At 45.6% G+C, this 16,949-nt stretch overlaps 1 protein-coding gene across 3 annotated transcripts in view; it reads right to left on the reverse strand.

Annotated features, from left to right (window-relative positions):
• The window catches only part of EPHB1 (EPH receptor B1), a 421,654-nt gene that overhangs the window by 13,435 nt on the left and 391,270 nt on the right, over nucleotides 1–16,949 (reverse strand). For all 3 annotated transcript variants that reach the window (XM_053930212.1, XM_053930213.1, XM_024565783.4), the window contains one exon: nucleotides 303–452. In XM_053930212.1, coding sequence (XP_053786187.1) covers nucleotides 303–452 — 150 coding nt within the window. The remainder of the gene's footprint in view (nucleotides 1–302; nucleotides 453–16,949) is intronic.

Consider the following 16,949-nt stretch of genomic DNA (forward strand, 5'->3'; position numbering starts at 1 on the left):
GAAGAGTTGCCTGATTTATCTGGGCCTGACCTATTCACGGTCCGCAGCCATTCAGGACCAGCCCACTGTCTCCTGGGTTGTCTTGGGCACCATTAAGGGGTTGCAGTCATTGGGACTGTCACATTTACATGCTGGGCTCTTTGATTGTTTCAAACATTGGGTCCCTGGATTGCCTGCCCTGAACCCCTCAAGTTCAGGTTATGAAGTCTGAAGCTAGAAACAGTTAGGAGGGCTTGGCACACCACCGCCTGTGGGGTCCCTTGGATGGGGGTTTGTGGCAACCAGGTGCTGCTGACACTCACATCTTGGTTGGACATATCCCAGTAAGGTCTCTCTCCAAATGACATGACTTCCCACATGACAATCCCGTAGCTCCAGACGTCGCTGGCAGACGTGAACTTGCGGTAGGCAATGGCCTCTGGAGCAGTCCATCTCACGGGGATCTTCCCTCCCTGGAAGAAGGAGAAGCCGGTCAGCCCAACTGCCAGGTGTCCAGCTGAAGGCAGATGAAAATAAACTTAGCACACAGGTCCTTCCACCCCTCTACTCCCATATCTCCTGAATTAGGACAGCTGGGAGAGTCCGTGCCCCACCGGCGGCCCCCCATTACTGCACCTGAGCTGCTCTAGAAGTATCTGCATGGCTTGTGCTGGTCTCACGCCCCATGTGGGTGTACCACCTGTGAGGCAACAGCTGTTACTGAAGCTTTGTTTGCTCCTAGTTCCCTATGTGCTGATCCTAACGTCACTGTTGGGTGGGAGGAGAGTGCAACTGTCATAAATGCACAACAACATAAAAATCCACACGATGTGAGACTGGCTATGTGAGCCACACAATTTGGGTGAGGAGGAAACAAAACAAACAAAAAATTGGGGAGATTTTCCTTGCTCTGCAGCCTGTGGACAGACCTGGGCAAGGTCTCTGGAGATGCCTGCTGTCCTCCCTGCTCCACCATAGAGGTCAGCATCTGGAGGCTGGACATACACTTTTCCAACAGGCTGTTCTTGGGGTTATGCCCCCTCTTTCTTGCCCTGCAAACCCACCCTGAAATTTCCCATTTGGTCTCTGCTTGGCCCTTAGTTTGTCTGCCAGACCTTGGCCTATTGTGTTTACCTACCAGATGATCCCCACCCATTCATTCATTTGCCCTATTGACAAATAGGCAATGAACAGTTCTGTGTGCCAGGCCCTTCTGAGAAGCTGGTGTCCTAGAGATAAGCCAGCCAGGGAACCTGCTTCAGGCTGCACAGGGAATGGGAAGGCAGGCAAAAGGACAGAAACTTAAAATGTATTGTTAACAAGGTGAAAAGTGATGAGGGTGAGGCTGAGGGGGATACAAGGTGTTCTGAGAATCAGAGGAGACTCCCCAACACAGGATGGGGGCCAGGAACAGTGGCCAGGAGCAGGCAGAAGAGCAGTTCCTTGGACAAGTGTGGATGCCAGTACTGCTCCATTCTACCTGTGTGACTGGGACAAGTTATCTAACCTCTCTGTGCCTTGGTTTCTCAGTGGCAATATGGGGATGATGAACACACCTACATAGGTTGTTGTGAGGATTAAGTGGGTTACCGTCCATATAGTGCTTGGACAGGGCCTGAGATAGAGGGTAACCACTATGCATGTTAACTACTATTCCACTATGCTTAGTCCTAGGGGACAAGTAGATGTTAATCAGGCAAAATGAAGAGAGGGGAAGTCCAGGTAGAGGAGCACATGCAGATACTGGGGTGAGGGAGAGGACAGTCACTGCCGGGAAGCCAGGGCGGCTAAAGCATGGATTCTGAAGGGGAAGTAAAGGGAGGCGAGTAGAGGGCAGGGCGCACTCTGCAGGAAACTGACACCACTAACAACGGTAAAGTGGGGGCACTGGCCAAGGCTGCCCTCCAAAACTCATCATTCTCTTGAACAAATATGCTCCTCATATTCAATTCTTCATGCAAATACCAGGATCTGACTCCCACGACCCTTTTTCGAAGTCTGGACTCTGCCTCTATAATCCATGCAACCTGCAACTCCCTTGCTCCCTTCTCATTGCCTTCGTGCTTTCAGCTGAAGGAGGCTATATTTATTCTGACCGTTTGCACGATCTCTTCAAACCCCAGAGATAAATGTTGGACTTTAGCTAAAATACCTTAAAAACGTGTAAGTGGTTAATCTAAGCATGAGGGAGAGAGAAAAGAGCAAATGGCAGTGTATTTTTATCTGGACTCCTACCCAGGGTCTGGGAGGAAGAAAGGAGGTCCGCTGGACCTCCCTAGGCACACATCCAGCTTTCTGCAAAAAAGACAGTCCTGATTTCCCCCGGGGACCATGGTCAGTTTTTGTGGTGGGAGATGTCCTCAGCTCAAATGCCAGCAACCAGCAACATGACAAATGCCTGGAGAGCAGGCTTGAGCTGCTCAGCAACAGGACATGCTGTTCTCACCACCCCTCAGAACAGGAATGAATTTACTGCTTTTATCTACATGGTACTCATGACTGGGAAAAAAGGTGGGAAATACCCCCAGTGAACCAAGAGTTGTCAAGTACATGGGGGCAAGAAGCCAATAGCTTGGGGGCCCCAGGTTGTATGTCGCCCTCGGGGGAGAGGGTGTTGCCACACCTGGGGAGGGTCTGGCCCAGAGGAGAGGGGGAGCGGGCTTTCAGTTCTCTCGTGATACCTGGGTTAGGTGAGGTAGGAAAGAGCAGTTTAACTAGTGTGACTGTATGTGCACGTGAGCAAGTGAATACATGAAGGTGGGGGGTGGGGAGAGAAGGAATGAGAGGGGGCTCTGTGTGAGAACGTATCAATATGTGTGTCAGAGTGAGAGGCAAGGAGAAAACTTGGCTGTGTGGGTCTGAGAGTAAAAGACCATTAGGGCTTACGTGTGTGTGTGTGTGTGTGTGTGTGTGTGTGTGTGTGTGTGTGTATGTTGGAGAGAGAGGTTGGGGTGGGGTGGATGAAGTGAGGCTCTTCTGAATTTTGAAGAGGCGATTTGGGAGGCTGAAGGTGTCTTCTCTGCCAAGCCTGGAGCAGACCCCAGGGGCTGACAGTGACAGCTGTTGAGCTGCTCCCTCTTGCATGCAAAGTGGCTCTGCCAGGCCCGCTGGCGGGGCGCCTCAGCCCTCCTGCCACCTCGTGCTGCTGGGCCTCACTGAACACGGAGTTGGGCCTGTCACTGCCACCCCCCATTCCAGCAGGTGCCAGAGCCTTTGAGAACAGCGTCCCTGGACAGGCATGTGACAGCTTGTCATGACCAGTTCTCCCACTCAGCCAAGGGAGCAGGGGCTGCTGACCTCTGAGGCAGAACCAAAGGAAGGCCAGAGACAGGGGACAGGTGCTCTCCTTCTGGGAGTTTTAAACTTTCCTCCCAGCTTTTAAGCATTATATCATCTGCCTTGTCTTCTAATGCTCAGAGGTAATTACAGTGATGATCATTTAACTTGCCTTCAATTATGTGAAAGAATTTCTATTAATTTAGAGGATGGTGACCAGCCCCATACGGGGGGACTAGGAGAAAAGGAAGTGGGTGGTATTGCAGCAAGCAGGGTTCCTGCTGGTGAGGGAAGTCCTCCTACTAGACGAGAAATTGGGACCAGAAGGCCTAAGGCCACCACATTCATCTGACTGCAGAGAGCTCTAGTAGTCCCCAGCCCTCACCTGATGGCATGAGGAAGGGGCATAGAGGAGCGGTTTGCACTGTTGCATGGGAATAAACATGAGGGGAGAATTCTCAACGGGTTGGGGCGAGGAAGAGACGGAGCCCACTGAGAAGGAATCTGTATCCACATGGGCAAAGAGGGGCTGAGCATTGTCCCCTGCCTCGCTCACCCCAGGATGCTGAGGGCATGGTCTGAAGGTCTGCATTCTGCAGGGACCAGGCTGCCTTAGAGCTGAGGCAGGGGGGTCACTGTTGGGGTATGTGGGAGAGAGAAAGGAAGAGGAGGAAGAGGAGGGAGAGGCACCTCACCACCATCAGGACTGTTGAGCTCCAAATGACCTCATACACTGACCTTCCACATACAGCTTGGTATTGAATGGCTGTGCTGATGAGGAATTTTCCAAAAGTTTGAAATCTACTGCTTCAGAGTAATTATGCCTTAACTCAGGTATAAGACAAACTATGAAGATTGTGTGCATGTAATTTGATAAACAAAAAGAGGGTATCTAGTAGCAGACTAATTCTAGCACAGCCATCTTCAGTGTTACCTGCTGATAATCCACGCCCACACCTGCCAGCAGGTGGAGGTCTCTGTAGAGGTGTTTTAGTCTCTCAACCTCAGCCAGCCTGCAACAGGCATCTTTGCAGCACCCACTCTGCCCAACACCCTGCTGGGGATGTGGTGGTGCTAAGACTCAGCCCCACTCTCAAGGAGCAATGGATGTCCCCAATGCCACCCAGCCAGCTCACAGTGTCTTGCCACAGTGAGATTACATAAGCACATATTATAGCTTTGGTTCTAGAACCCACTCACCTGTGGAGTTTTACAGGACAAAATCTAAGCAAAGGACTGATTCCCCTTGCTAGTTACTCATCCTAGAGATACCCATGAAGGTAACACTCTGTGTGCCTGGGCATTTTTACCATACTTTTCTCTGCCTTCTTAAGTGAGACAAAGAGTCCATGGGGGACACAACACAAGTCCAGACCTCCATGAATATGGAGCACGGTGATCACGGAGCTGTCCGTCAAACATTGGACCATGGTGCATGAGGAATCCCCTTAAAGTGATAGGTTTATGACTGAGAGCATTATGCCATGCTTACATGTATAAATAAATAAATAAATATGTATTTATGTGTAACCCACCCCAAATATTAGTGTTATTATTAAATAAAAATTTATATATAATATTGTATGCCCCCAAAAGATATGTTCAAGTTCTATCCTCCTACACCAGTAATGAGACCTTATTTGGAAACTTGGTCTTTGAAGATATAAGCCAAATAAGATAAGCCATATAAGTCAAATAAGATGAGGCCATACTGATTTAGAGTGTGCCCTGAGTCCAATGACTGGAATCCAGGTAAGACAGCCATGTGAAGACAATAGCATATGGAGACGGCGGCAGAGACTGGAATGATGCATCTAAATGCCAAGGACTGACAACAACCACCAGAAACTAGGGGAGAGGCATGGAATGGATTCTTCCTGAGGGCTTAGGAGAGAGCATCACCCAGCCAACACCTTGATGTTGTACTTCTAGCCTGCAGAACTATGAGAGGATAAATTCCCATTGTTTAAAGCCCCCCCCCCCCCCGTTTGTGGTGCTTTGTTCCAGCAGCCTTGGGAAAATAATACATTGAGTATGTACAATTTTATCAGGCACTAGTCTGAAAATACTCTTGTTAAATTCCCAGGTGGCACATTCACCATGAACTACTATTAGAGGGCAGTGGGATTCAGGAGTGAGGGACACCCCCAACATTTAGGTCAAAGCCCTGCAGATAAACCACAGAGGCCTCTGTCATTTCCTCAGGGCTGTTGATCAGACCCAGGCAGAAAGTCACGGCCACTGATGTGGTAGTGAGGACAACAGTCAGAAGGCAACTCCGATGCAGGGCCTGCCATTTCTACTCCCCCTCGAGGGAGAGGCCTGACATGCCTGCGACAGAACCCCACCAGCCATGCCCCGGCCAGGTGGCCACTCCAAGCCTAGGTGGCTGAAGAGTGACAAGAGTCAATACCCCTTTTCTGGCATACCCAGAAAGCCAAGCCTGGTGCTTCTCAAGCTTGGCTGCCCACTGGAGTCACACTGGGGAAGTTAATTTATTCAGAATCTCTGAGAGTGGTACTCAAGCATTGGTAGGTTTTAGCATGCTTCAGGTAATCCTAATGTGAAGTCATTAGTCATGACCACTGGCCAGGAGCAGTGGTTTTCAAGTTTGAGTGTGCATTAGAATCTCCCGGAAGGCTTGTTAAAACACCCACCACAGGGCCATAACCCAGACTTTGGAATTTAAGAGTTCTGGGATAGGGTTCAACAATTTACATTTCTAACACATTCCTAGTATGCTTCCCATACATTGAGAACCACTGGCACAGATCAACCCCAGGATAAGTGAGTTGTAAGTTACGTATCCATGCTAAGAAACCCATAGATCAACAAGCATAAGTCATAGACTGAGTGAGGTCTCATCTTGAATAGCAACTCTGGTCATTGTTAGTGGCTGGGTTTAGAAGGATTCTGAGGCTTCCTCTGGACTCAGCAAGGAAGAGTATTGTGACTGATGAGCGATGTCTACCCAGAGTAAAGGACTGGGTGGTGGTACATATGGCAAATACTTGCTAACACTGCACTAAAGCTCAAAAGATCTCCAGATCATGGGGGAAAAAGTCAGCGACTGGCTTCATCAAAGTTTCCATCAAGTATATCTGTGAGCCAAGGGAAATGGAGGGAGAATGAAGTCCACTTTGCACAGCAAATATCCCTCTGGAGTGGCTGTGGACTCTCCCCTCAGAGCAGTGGCCACCCTGGCTACAAGGCTGATCAGCCCTGGTGAGGCATCTGACAGTGACAGGGGCTCTGCTCTGCCCTTTGTAAACAGTTCAGACACAGATGGCCCTGCCCTCAGGGTGTATCCATGGGACACGCCCTCCTCCTGCTCCCCAGTCACTGTCCACCGCCTTGGACTGAGAGGTCCAACGTGGCTCTGAGTGTTAAATTAAGAAGGTCTTTCCGAATGAATGTCTCCATTTAAAAGCACTCTGAAAGCACACTGACCCATTTTCCTCAACCTGATCCGTCAAGTGATTTTTCCAGATAAGGCTCATATCAGCCAAGAAGGAAAAAAAGTTTCTGCCTAAAAGGTTATCTTTCTCCAAATGCTACCGGCTTCTAACAGCCAGTGGAAATGGCTTCTGGCTGCTGGATCGCAACTGACTCTGTATAATAAAGAGGCTGTTCCTAGTTCCCCAGGATGCCAGGAATTTGCATGAAAACAGTCTCTCCATCTTCCGAAAGAGTTCATCTGGCCCTGCTGCTTCTTTCTTTCCAGAAGCCACAATCTTGATGGTGACACTGTAATTTATTACTATGCTAAGGATTATGATGCAACATACAGAGAATTAGAACTTCAGGTGGGAAACAGGCTGTAGGAGCAGGTGAGCTCCTGGAGAGGATGGTCTTATTTGTCATGCAAATAGCACAAAGAACAGAAAAGGGCTGGGAGAAAAGACAACCCCAAAAGACACACTGCATTGGCTGTAGACAAAATTGTTTCTAAACAGAATGTTTTTCAAAGCTTTTCTTGAAGCATTAGCTGCTCCTCCAAAATGAATGGCACAATGTATTTCATACTAGTAATAAAATATGTGATTTGAATAACTACAAATGCAGAGATTTACAGTCAGTGGGGTCCTTGCTGCCTTTCCCCTGAGCTTCGTGGGCTCTGAAACCCTGCTGTAAGATGCTGCGGAAGGTAATTGCAGCCCAAACATCATTTTCCAGCAGCTAGAGAAAAGCCTATTTGGACATAAATTAACTAAAAATATGCGGATGATAGTGTGTGTTTCATGTGTGAAGAACAGAAAGGCCATTCGGTGACGTTTCCCAGCTGGGGGAAAAAAAAACAAAACAAAAACCCTGTTCAACCAAACAGACGTTGTTTCTCTGTATTACACTGTCAGGGCAAACAGCTGTCTTTTATTCCTCACCCTCAAAATAGCCCCTGATGGCTGAAACGTGGGCTTTATTATTATTTTATCATACAGCACATCTTGAGTTTATAATTAAAAAGAAAGGATGGAGAGACAGTGCTAAATAATTCACTGGCAGACTTCATTCATTTGACAGGCAGGCAGTGGGTGTGCTCTCTGCGCCAGGGCAGGGGGAGTGGAAGGAAACGGAGCAATACCGCTTCTGCCCTGAGGAGGGCACTGTCCAGGGAAGTCTCACAATGAATCAGCTCAGTAATGGTTCAGGCTTGGCCTCTCCTTGTGCAATCGCCCAGGCCTGGGCCTCCCTATCAGTCCTGAAACGTCTGCCCCTGGTGAGAGTGTCTGGATGATGGGCTTTAGAGTCTCTGCACTTTGCCTACAGAGGGAGCCAGTACCCATCAGAGACCTGGCGGGCAAGGAGGTGTCTGCTCTGCTGCTGAAACAAAAACTCCCCATCCCCGGGGGAGAGGTGGTGGGAGGATGAGCCGTTAGGTCCTTTGGATGACAAGGTTGTCAGGGAGGACCAGAGAACAGGGGATGGGCAGGGTTGAGGAAGAGGCTATATGGTCACCCTGCTATCTCCTCTTCCCTTCTCTGAATGTGTCAGGAAATGTGCTTTTTCCTGGAGTCCCTCGTTGCTACTGCTTCACTGCTGTCTGCTCCTAGCCCCAGGCCCACCCCAAGGGACCACATTTCTCTCCTTTTTCAGCCAGTGACCCCTAAACTCTCCCACAGGATTTCCCACATGTGTCCCTGTGTGTGAAGGGCAGGTGAATACTTGTCCCCATGTCCTTGTGACTCCTATCTTTGTCGATAGGCCATGATATTTCTCCCACCTTTGCCCATGTATGTCCCATGACCCTCACGTCCCTATATGCAGGAGGACACTGGGGCTTTCTGGGAATTTAAGGTAGGGCCACACCTCCCATGGCAATGTGGCTGGCAGGGGCTCCTGACAGTAGGCAGTGAGAGGCAGGGGTTGCTGGATCAGCTAGATTCTGTCTGTGATGGATGTTGGCCATCTCAGAGACCTCTGTCCAGCTCTGTGGGAAGCTCATGGGGTTTTTTCCATTGTCCTGAGTTGACTACAGCCTTCAATATTTTTCCTTCCTCTTCATGCAATGTAAGCATCTGACAGACACTTCTAATAGGTATAGCAGGTATATTCCTTATTCATGGTGTAATTATTGGTGCCTTACCAATGTCCACTAGCCACACTTATAGTCTCTCTTCCTGCCCCCACCCTCCAACTGCTATTTAAAAATAATCATTCACATTAAATAGCTTAAGCTTTTCTAGCCTCCTGAACTACACCTCCTTTTTGGCATGCTTTCTCCCTCGAACAATCCCAGCAGTTATAACTAAGTCACTTAACCACTCTGTCTTACTGTCTCCACCTGCCAATAAGGATAATAATGCTTAATTATCTCAGAGGGGCGGATGAGGAGCTGTTAGCTAATGCTGGTGGAGTGTGAGATGTGCAAGTGAGCCTGCTCCGCCTGCCTCCCTGCAGGAGCCCTGGTCTCTGGCAGCAGTGAGGGATGGCCAGGGAGGGGCAGCGCCTGCCCCAAAGACCATCCAGGGAGGCCGCCAGCTCCTTCCTGTGTACCATCCCCATCAGTGACATAAACAAGGTACTCTGAGGTTTGTTTTATGGACCCTGAGAGCTAAGGAGGAGAGGAGAGTGGCCATGGGTCCACATCTTATAACAGGTGCAGGGGCACTTGACACCAGGTCCTTCCATTCCAAAGTCTATGCTGCCTTTTCCCCATAGTGGGTAACAGGAAAGAAGAAGCACGAAAAATGGAGACATGTGTCCGTGTGTGTGAAGGGCAGGTGACACCTTTTATCTCCCAAAGGAGAAGAAATACTTGGCTTCAGTTTTACTTTCACAGAACCTGGAGCCCCAAACTCTCAGGCAAGGGTCTCATTATACTTGTGCCATTGTCACCCCCAGACTGTCCAAGTACCAGTGAGTTTTGGGGTATAATAAGTCATGTGAGTCTGCCACATTTTTGATGTTTGGGGTACACTTGTTGTGAGAGAAGAATGTTAAGGTGTGCCTCCAAGTGAAATGAGAGAAAACGTTCATTGGTTTCTTTTTAAAACAAAGCATCAACAAGCACAGTGTGAGTGAAGGCCTAAGTGAAGCAGACTGACGGTAATGTGGCGTGTGTGGGGTGTGTGTGTGTGTGTGTGTGTGTGTGTGTGTGTGTGTGGTGGGGCAGGGTGATGAGGACATGGGGAAACCCCACAAACTGTGGCTGGAGTACAAGCTGGCAAAAGGTTTTGGGAAATACAATTTTCACTCAAAATTTAAAATATGCAATTCTTAACATCACCACAAGGGGCAGATGAACATCGTGTGCCTCTGATGTGCTACCTGGAGAAGGACACACTGGTCATTTATGCAAATTTATAATGTGTAACCTGGGCCTGATCCTGAGGAGAGAGATTAGACAAACCCAACATGAGAAAGCTTTCATTAAAAAGGAGACATTATTCTTTAAAAAGTTAATATCATCAAACAAAAAATAGTCTGGAAATGTTCCAGATTAAATGAGACTAAATTGACATGGTAACAAAATGCAATATCTAATCCTAGACTAGATTCTGTACTGGAAGGAAAAAGTGCTAAAAAGAACATTTCTGAATTAATTAAAATTGAATAGAAACAGAAGATGGGATAAGCTATTTTATCCATGGTAAATCACTGAAGTTGTTAGCTGTACTGTAGTTACAGAAGAGGATATCCCTATACTTAGGAGATGTGGAAATCCACAGAGTATATGGGGGATGAAGATCCATGATGGATGCAACATCTTCCAAGAGTTTAGAAAAAATACTTGGGGGTGGGAAGCAGGCAAAGAATAAAGAAATGGGGTAAAATGATAACAATAGGTGAAGAATCTGGGAAAAGGTTATATGGATGGTATTTGTATCATTCCTATTCTTGAAACTTTTCACTGTTTGAAATTATTTTGAAAAATTTAAACATGCAATTCTTTGACCCAGCAAATTTTCTTCTTAAATTTCTTTTACAGGAATACAATACAAGTATACACAAACATCTATATAAGAATATTCATTGAAGCACTGTTTGAAATAATACATCAGAAGTCACCTAATGGCCATCCCCAAAGAGCTTGTTATATAGTTTCTCCAGTTCATTCATACTAAGGATGCCTGAGGAAGAGCCTGAGAGACCCACGGGCAGCAGCAAAAGTCTCCAAAGGCATGAAGTAAGGTACTAAGAGGGGAAAAGGTCATATTCATGATACATCATTAAGTAACAGAACAAGTCGATGAACAGATCAGTATGTATAGCATGGGACCATTTTTGGGGCCATAAAATTATATCGAAATAAACACACACACAATACTCAATAAAGCTGGGAAGGAAACACATCAAATTATTAAAGATGGTGACTTCTGGGAATTGGGAAGGTGGAAGCAGATGGAGTATGTTTTAGTTATTGCGTTAAACAGACTTTTATATTTTGATATTTTTGAGCATTGCTTTTAAAGTAAAACCATAATAACTTTTTTTTACCTATGGCATTCTAGAAACTTCTTTAGGTCCCTTTCTTCAGATGGGATAACCTTTCTGGCTGGACCAATAAGCCCCTCTCTACCTGTCTGTTCTGGGATAAGGTATGGGGAGAGGGAATGGGAGGTTATAGTGGCCGCAGTCTGGTGAGTGGGGCTGGTGACAACAGTCACTAAGAGCCACAGGAAAGGGCCAGGTGTGGGTTGGGAGAGCAGAAACTGAGGGTCTCTTCCTCTCACTGTGGAGAATCCAGCTGCTTGGAACAGTAATGTTGCTTCCTGGGTACACGGGCTCCTGCTCCATTCTAAACTGACTGTTCTCTTACTTGGTGTCGCAGATTCCAGGGATGTGTTTATCACTCATTAATCATTTCTTATTCACTCCACCAACAGTTACAGAGCAGCACGTGAAAGCTCGGGGACACTGTGATAAAAGAGGAAACCAAGCCAATCGCTGGGAGAGAAGAACACAGGGCTGGGTTGGAACATAGGAGGATGGCAGAGGCTTTGAGGAGCAGCTGAGCGGTCTGGCAGGAGGGCGCTGACGTGAAACCGAGTGCAGGTGTTGAGAGCTTGGCGGAGGCTGGATCGTGGGCCCAGCTGCCTGTGGTTGTTCCCAATGTCTCATGCTTTTGGCCTTGGATTCTATTGGCCTGCCTAGTCCTACGCTACAGAACCGTTTCTTGGGGTGTGCTGGGAGACCCAGCTTGATTCAGACTTTAGCCAATGCTGATATATGTTATTTGTTTCTTCCCCATTGATCTATTTTCTGACCTAATTTAGGATTTACATGTTTTGCCACTTCTTAGAAAACCAACTCCTGGAGTCACTCCCACATTCTCAGACCTAACTTTTCCTCAACCTGGTGGGTCTAGACCCCTGGTGTTTGCCTCCCCGCCTGTCCCTCTTGGGCCCGTGGGAGCCCAGGGATGGATTACCACATGGGTGTCTCAGAGGCAGCCAGGTTCTTCACAGTAGGAAAGAGAGACCCCTCAGTTTCTGCTCCTCCAACCCTGGACTTGAGACTTTCCCGGAGGCCTCTTAGTGGCTGTTATCACCAGTCCCACTCACTAGACTTGAGGCCTTCCTGATCTTGCCACAGCCTTGAAACTCTGCCTAGAACTGTGGGGCCTGTGCTTCAGAATTTTCTGGAATTATAAGCAGCATGGAAACATCTCCTGCTGACGTCCAAAGACTCCCCCTCTTCAGAGGGTTCAGAACCCATTTTGGCTGGGCCTGGTGAACTCTAGGCCTCCACACTACGCAAAATAACCAATTCCCATTTCTACCAGTCATGGCTTTCCAAGGCCTGGGAACCCATAGCCACTATTGCCTAGGAACCCAACAGGCTCAGGAGATAATCCTCAATCACAGGTCAAGAGACGCCCTGAAAAGTTCCCAAGATCAGTGGCCTCTGCGCACAGCAAAGCAGAAGCCTTGCCATTTGGTCAGGTAGATGCTGGACTTCCAATCTCCTATAACAGTACATCCCAAGGCCGATAGGACTTTTGCCTTTCTGGGTTCTCCAGGGCTGGATTTTACTCCCCATGTCAAAGGTCAGGTGCGATTAGGACAGGTGGGGGGCTCCTAGCTCTGGAGCAGAACAGGCATGAGGGCATAGAAACAGGAATCAAAAGCCCAGCATAGCTGTGGGGCTGAAAGGAGCTTGTCTGCTTCCCTCCCATCATGCTCTCCCCTCCCCTCTAGTAAATCACAGACCGTTTAAATCAGAGGTGTGGGCAGAGAGAATAGTGATTGAATAAGACCAGATCTGAAGAGCCATAGCATAAAACAGAAAAATGGCAACCTAGGAACAGATGAGAATCTTAGTGTTTTTGTCCAAAGGTTATTCCAAAACATTTCAGACAAAAATCAAAGAGAATGTGATCTTCAGAATATTAATAGATTGAGTTTCCAAGCAGGACAAAGAAACATTTTATTGGGTTACAGAACCATCCAAAATATTCCCTTGTCAATGACAAGTGTTGACATCGTGGCTGGAGTTGGAAAACATCATTTTGCAGCCATAGTAATACAGATGGGTTCAGAGAGGAGCCATCAATGGATGCGAAAAGCAGGGGAAATTTTTTGATGAAGAGCAGGATATTACACAGCCTATTTTCCCACAGGCTGCTTCTCAGTTCTAAGAGAAAAAGATATGTAATATGTATGTACTGTATGTAAATCTACATTGGAGAAGTGGACTAAACCTTGGTCTGGTGGTCAAAATTAATAACACTAACAAGAGGCAGATGGACATCATGTGTCTTGAGATAGGATATCCTAGGAAAACATCACTGATGTAGGATTACGACCAAGAATGTAGGACCTGAATCTAATAACGAGGAATACCAGAAAAGCCCAAAAGGAAGAACGTTCTATTAATAAAGAGGTGACTATGTTCTTTAAAAATGTCAGTGTCATAAAAGACAAAGAAAGACAGTGGAAATGTTCCAGACTGAATGAGACCGAGGAGACGTGACAACTGAATACAATGCTGATCCTACCCTGCGGGTCCTGGAAGACATTAACTTCTAATGCAAAATGGTTTCAACAAAAGTAAAAATTGTACCCAGTTTTTGAAATTTTATCCAAATAAATATGTTTTTAAAAATCTCCTTTTCAATCTGTCAGGTAACTAAAGAAGTTCTCAAACCAAACAATGGCATTATTCTTATAGAGAGGCCAATGAGGAGAACTCCAAGACATCTTTACCAGGGCTTCAAACGTAGACAGTAAATAAAATGTAATATGGATAGAACCCTGGCTTTGGAGTTCCTAAAATGTAATGAAATTTCTCTGGAATCTTCTTTAAGGACCAATATTGAGCAAGGTTTGTACAGTCTCTTATAGGTCTGGAAAAAGTATGATTGGGGACAGAAATATTGACACATAAAATGACCTACTGTGATCACATTTGATGTCCTGTAGTTTGCAAGTCCTGTACCCATCATGGCAAAACCCTTGTTTGGAAAGAAACCTTAGAAAAAGCTCAATATCTAAAGCAGAGGAGAGGCTGTGGGTGAAGTAGGGTGGTGGCCTGGAGCCTAGCTAGGTGTCCCCATCACCCCAGCAGTGCCCTGACCCTATTCCTATAAACTCCAGGACATGGAAAGGAAAGCACTGGCCACACAGAGGGAGAGGCATTCTGGAGACTCACATACAATGGCTGAACCCACATATTTTCCTTTCTTTTGATTCACATGTATGTTCTAACAGGATTGTTGTAATTTTGATCTTTGTCTCAAATGGTTAGGTCTACTGATGGTTCGACTACTTATTATGTCTAAATGGAGTGTATGCTCCCTGAAGGTGACTGAATGAACTCTAATTTCCTAATAGAGGCCCTTCTGTTATAATGTTGCATACACATTGCAAAAAGCCTCATATTCTGAAAATTTGCAGAATTACATATCAGAGCCTCTGGGGGAAATTTACATTTGGAGAAGACCATTCAGAATGTAACGAAACGCAGCGATCCTAATACAACTAGCAGCACAGGTGAATCACAACCTGCATTTGCACCAGTGCATCAGATTCTTCCCAGCCTAAACACTGCAGGTCCTATGGGGCCTTCACATATCATAGAGATTAGTTTCATCAGTGTTAAAAATCTGAGTCAGAGTATAGACTTCCTTGTGAAAAAATGAAAATGCAACATAAAGGAAAATGTTTTCATAGTTTCCTCATCTTTACTCTTAGTTTCACCAGATAACAAGAGTGGAAAATGCAGTGGTTTTGGAAACCACTAAATGGGCCACTATTTGTATTAAAGAAAGGTCTTTCTGAAAGGTTGAAAACGTTCAACCGTTTTCTTAAGGTCTTCTCATTATGCTAAGGCTTTCTCTTTCATTGTAAGAAAGCTTGCCCTGATTGCTTCAAAACATAAATGCCCCCGGGGAAACATCCTATGAGAACCACAAGACTTCCACAATATGCTGACCTCATTCTCCCACTGGCCAATCGTATACTGTGTGAGTTTGTACTCACACAGGCACTGTCACAGAGCAGCCTATACCTCCATGCCCATTCTCAAGAGGCACTTTCGGGGAGATGACAGCCACTGGACATTTATCAAGTGTCCACTAGGCACCAACTTCTCTGTTGGGCACTTACATATTTAATATCATTCAATTTTTACAGTCATACTAAGAGATGGGTTCTCATCCCCATTTTGCATATTAGAAAACTGAGGCTCATAAAAGTAACATGTTAATAGCAGAACAAGGGCTTAGCTTTCAGTGTTGTTGCCACCCAAGTTTGTGCTCTTTACATTCCATTGTTTAAATTTTATATTAGGAGCCACTTGAATAGTAACCCAAAGGAACTAGTCCCACTCATTACTAACTATATTTGACATATTATATATTGTTGGAACTGATTTCCCCCCCTCCCCAGGATCCAGTAAAATGTTTTGCTAAGAGCTAGAATAGTTTATTCTATTTCATCAGATTTTATAGTAACTTTTTATTACATTGTTATAGAACTTTAGAAGTTTATTAAAGCACTTTCAAGACAATTTTTCCTTTGATTTTTATAATAATCATGTGATATAGATCAAGTATAATATACTATTCCCATTAAACAGATAATGGAATGGAGTTTCAAAGAGGTAAAGTAACTTGCCCCAAGTTAATAATTGACAGAGTCAGGGTTCAAACCATGTTTTGGGGCTCAAAATTCAGCCTTGTCTTTATAATTGCTAAGGGAACCACCTTCGAAATTATCTACTGTGAAGTTCTGGTTATTGAATCTGTTGTTAGAGCTACTGAACCAAGTTATGCTACATGACTGGAAATGTGATAAAAACATTGAAAAATAAAGCAAGGAGAGAATGAGTTTAGTGTATTTGTCATTGAAGATAATGATTATTTGTAGGATAATGGGTATTAAAGGCCTATACAAATAAACAACCCCCAAAATTGAATAATGGGTTTTAAATGATAGTGTCTTATTCACTTATGAAAATAATTTTCTAATACTGAGAACTATTGTGGAATGCTAATCATTATTTTGGATAATAAAACCATGGCTTGTGCGAAAGCATAAACCATTTTAGGAGGAACATAAACTATCTTAAAATGATAGTAAGGAATCAGACTTCATCCTACCTACCCTCCCCCATTTCCTGACCAAATCTTTTCCTTTCTAACTTCTCAGGGTAGAAAATCCAACTACTTCATACCTACTTCAAAAGCTATTTCATACCATTTTATTGGTGATGTTGGTTTAAAAGCACATGAACTCACGTTGCTTGGCAATTTGGGCTGGGGTCTCCCTGGATTTTCTGCCATTCTCTATGCTCCTTGATATGGGCCAAATTCCTTTCCAAAGGGAAAGTTTTCAAAAACAATGGGGCCTCAGGTCAGGGTCTTATGACTCCTCCTGGCTAAATGTTGGGCCAGAGCCCTGGAGTATGTGCCCAAAACATACGCCTCTAATAGAGAGTAAATCGGAAAATATGCCTGGACTAAAGCAGGTATCCTCATCCCAACTGGTGTGGAGTAGCAAGATATGAAGCTGCTGGGTCAGCCCTAGGCACAGTTTTGCATTTTAATAGAACATTTTCAGATGATTAATAAATAGAGGTCAGTCTTGCTCTTGTCACCTGGGTCACTTTGCCTTCCGTCTCCCTACTGCTCAGCTCCTTGACCACTAGAGAATAAAAGAATGGAGACCTGATGATCACTTTGAAAAGATAGTTATTGCTGACCAAGAAAAAAATAATCCTTCTCCGACAAAAGAAAGAGCTGGCCGTGA

This window comes from Desmodus rotundus, chromosome 8 (assembly GCF_022682495.2).
Source record: "Desmodus rotundus isolate HL8 chromosome 8, HLdesRot8A.1, whole genome shotgun sequence".
NCBI classification, from domain to species: Eukaryota; Metazoa; Chordata; class Mammalia; order Chiroptera; family Phyllostomidae; genus Desmodus; species Desmodus rotundus.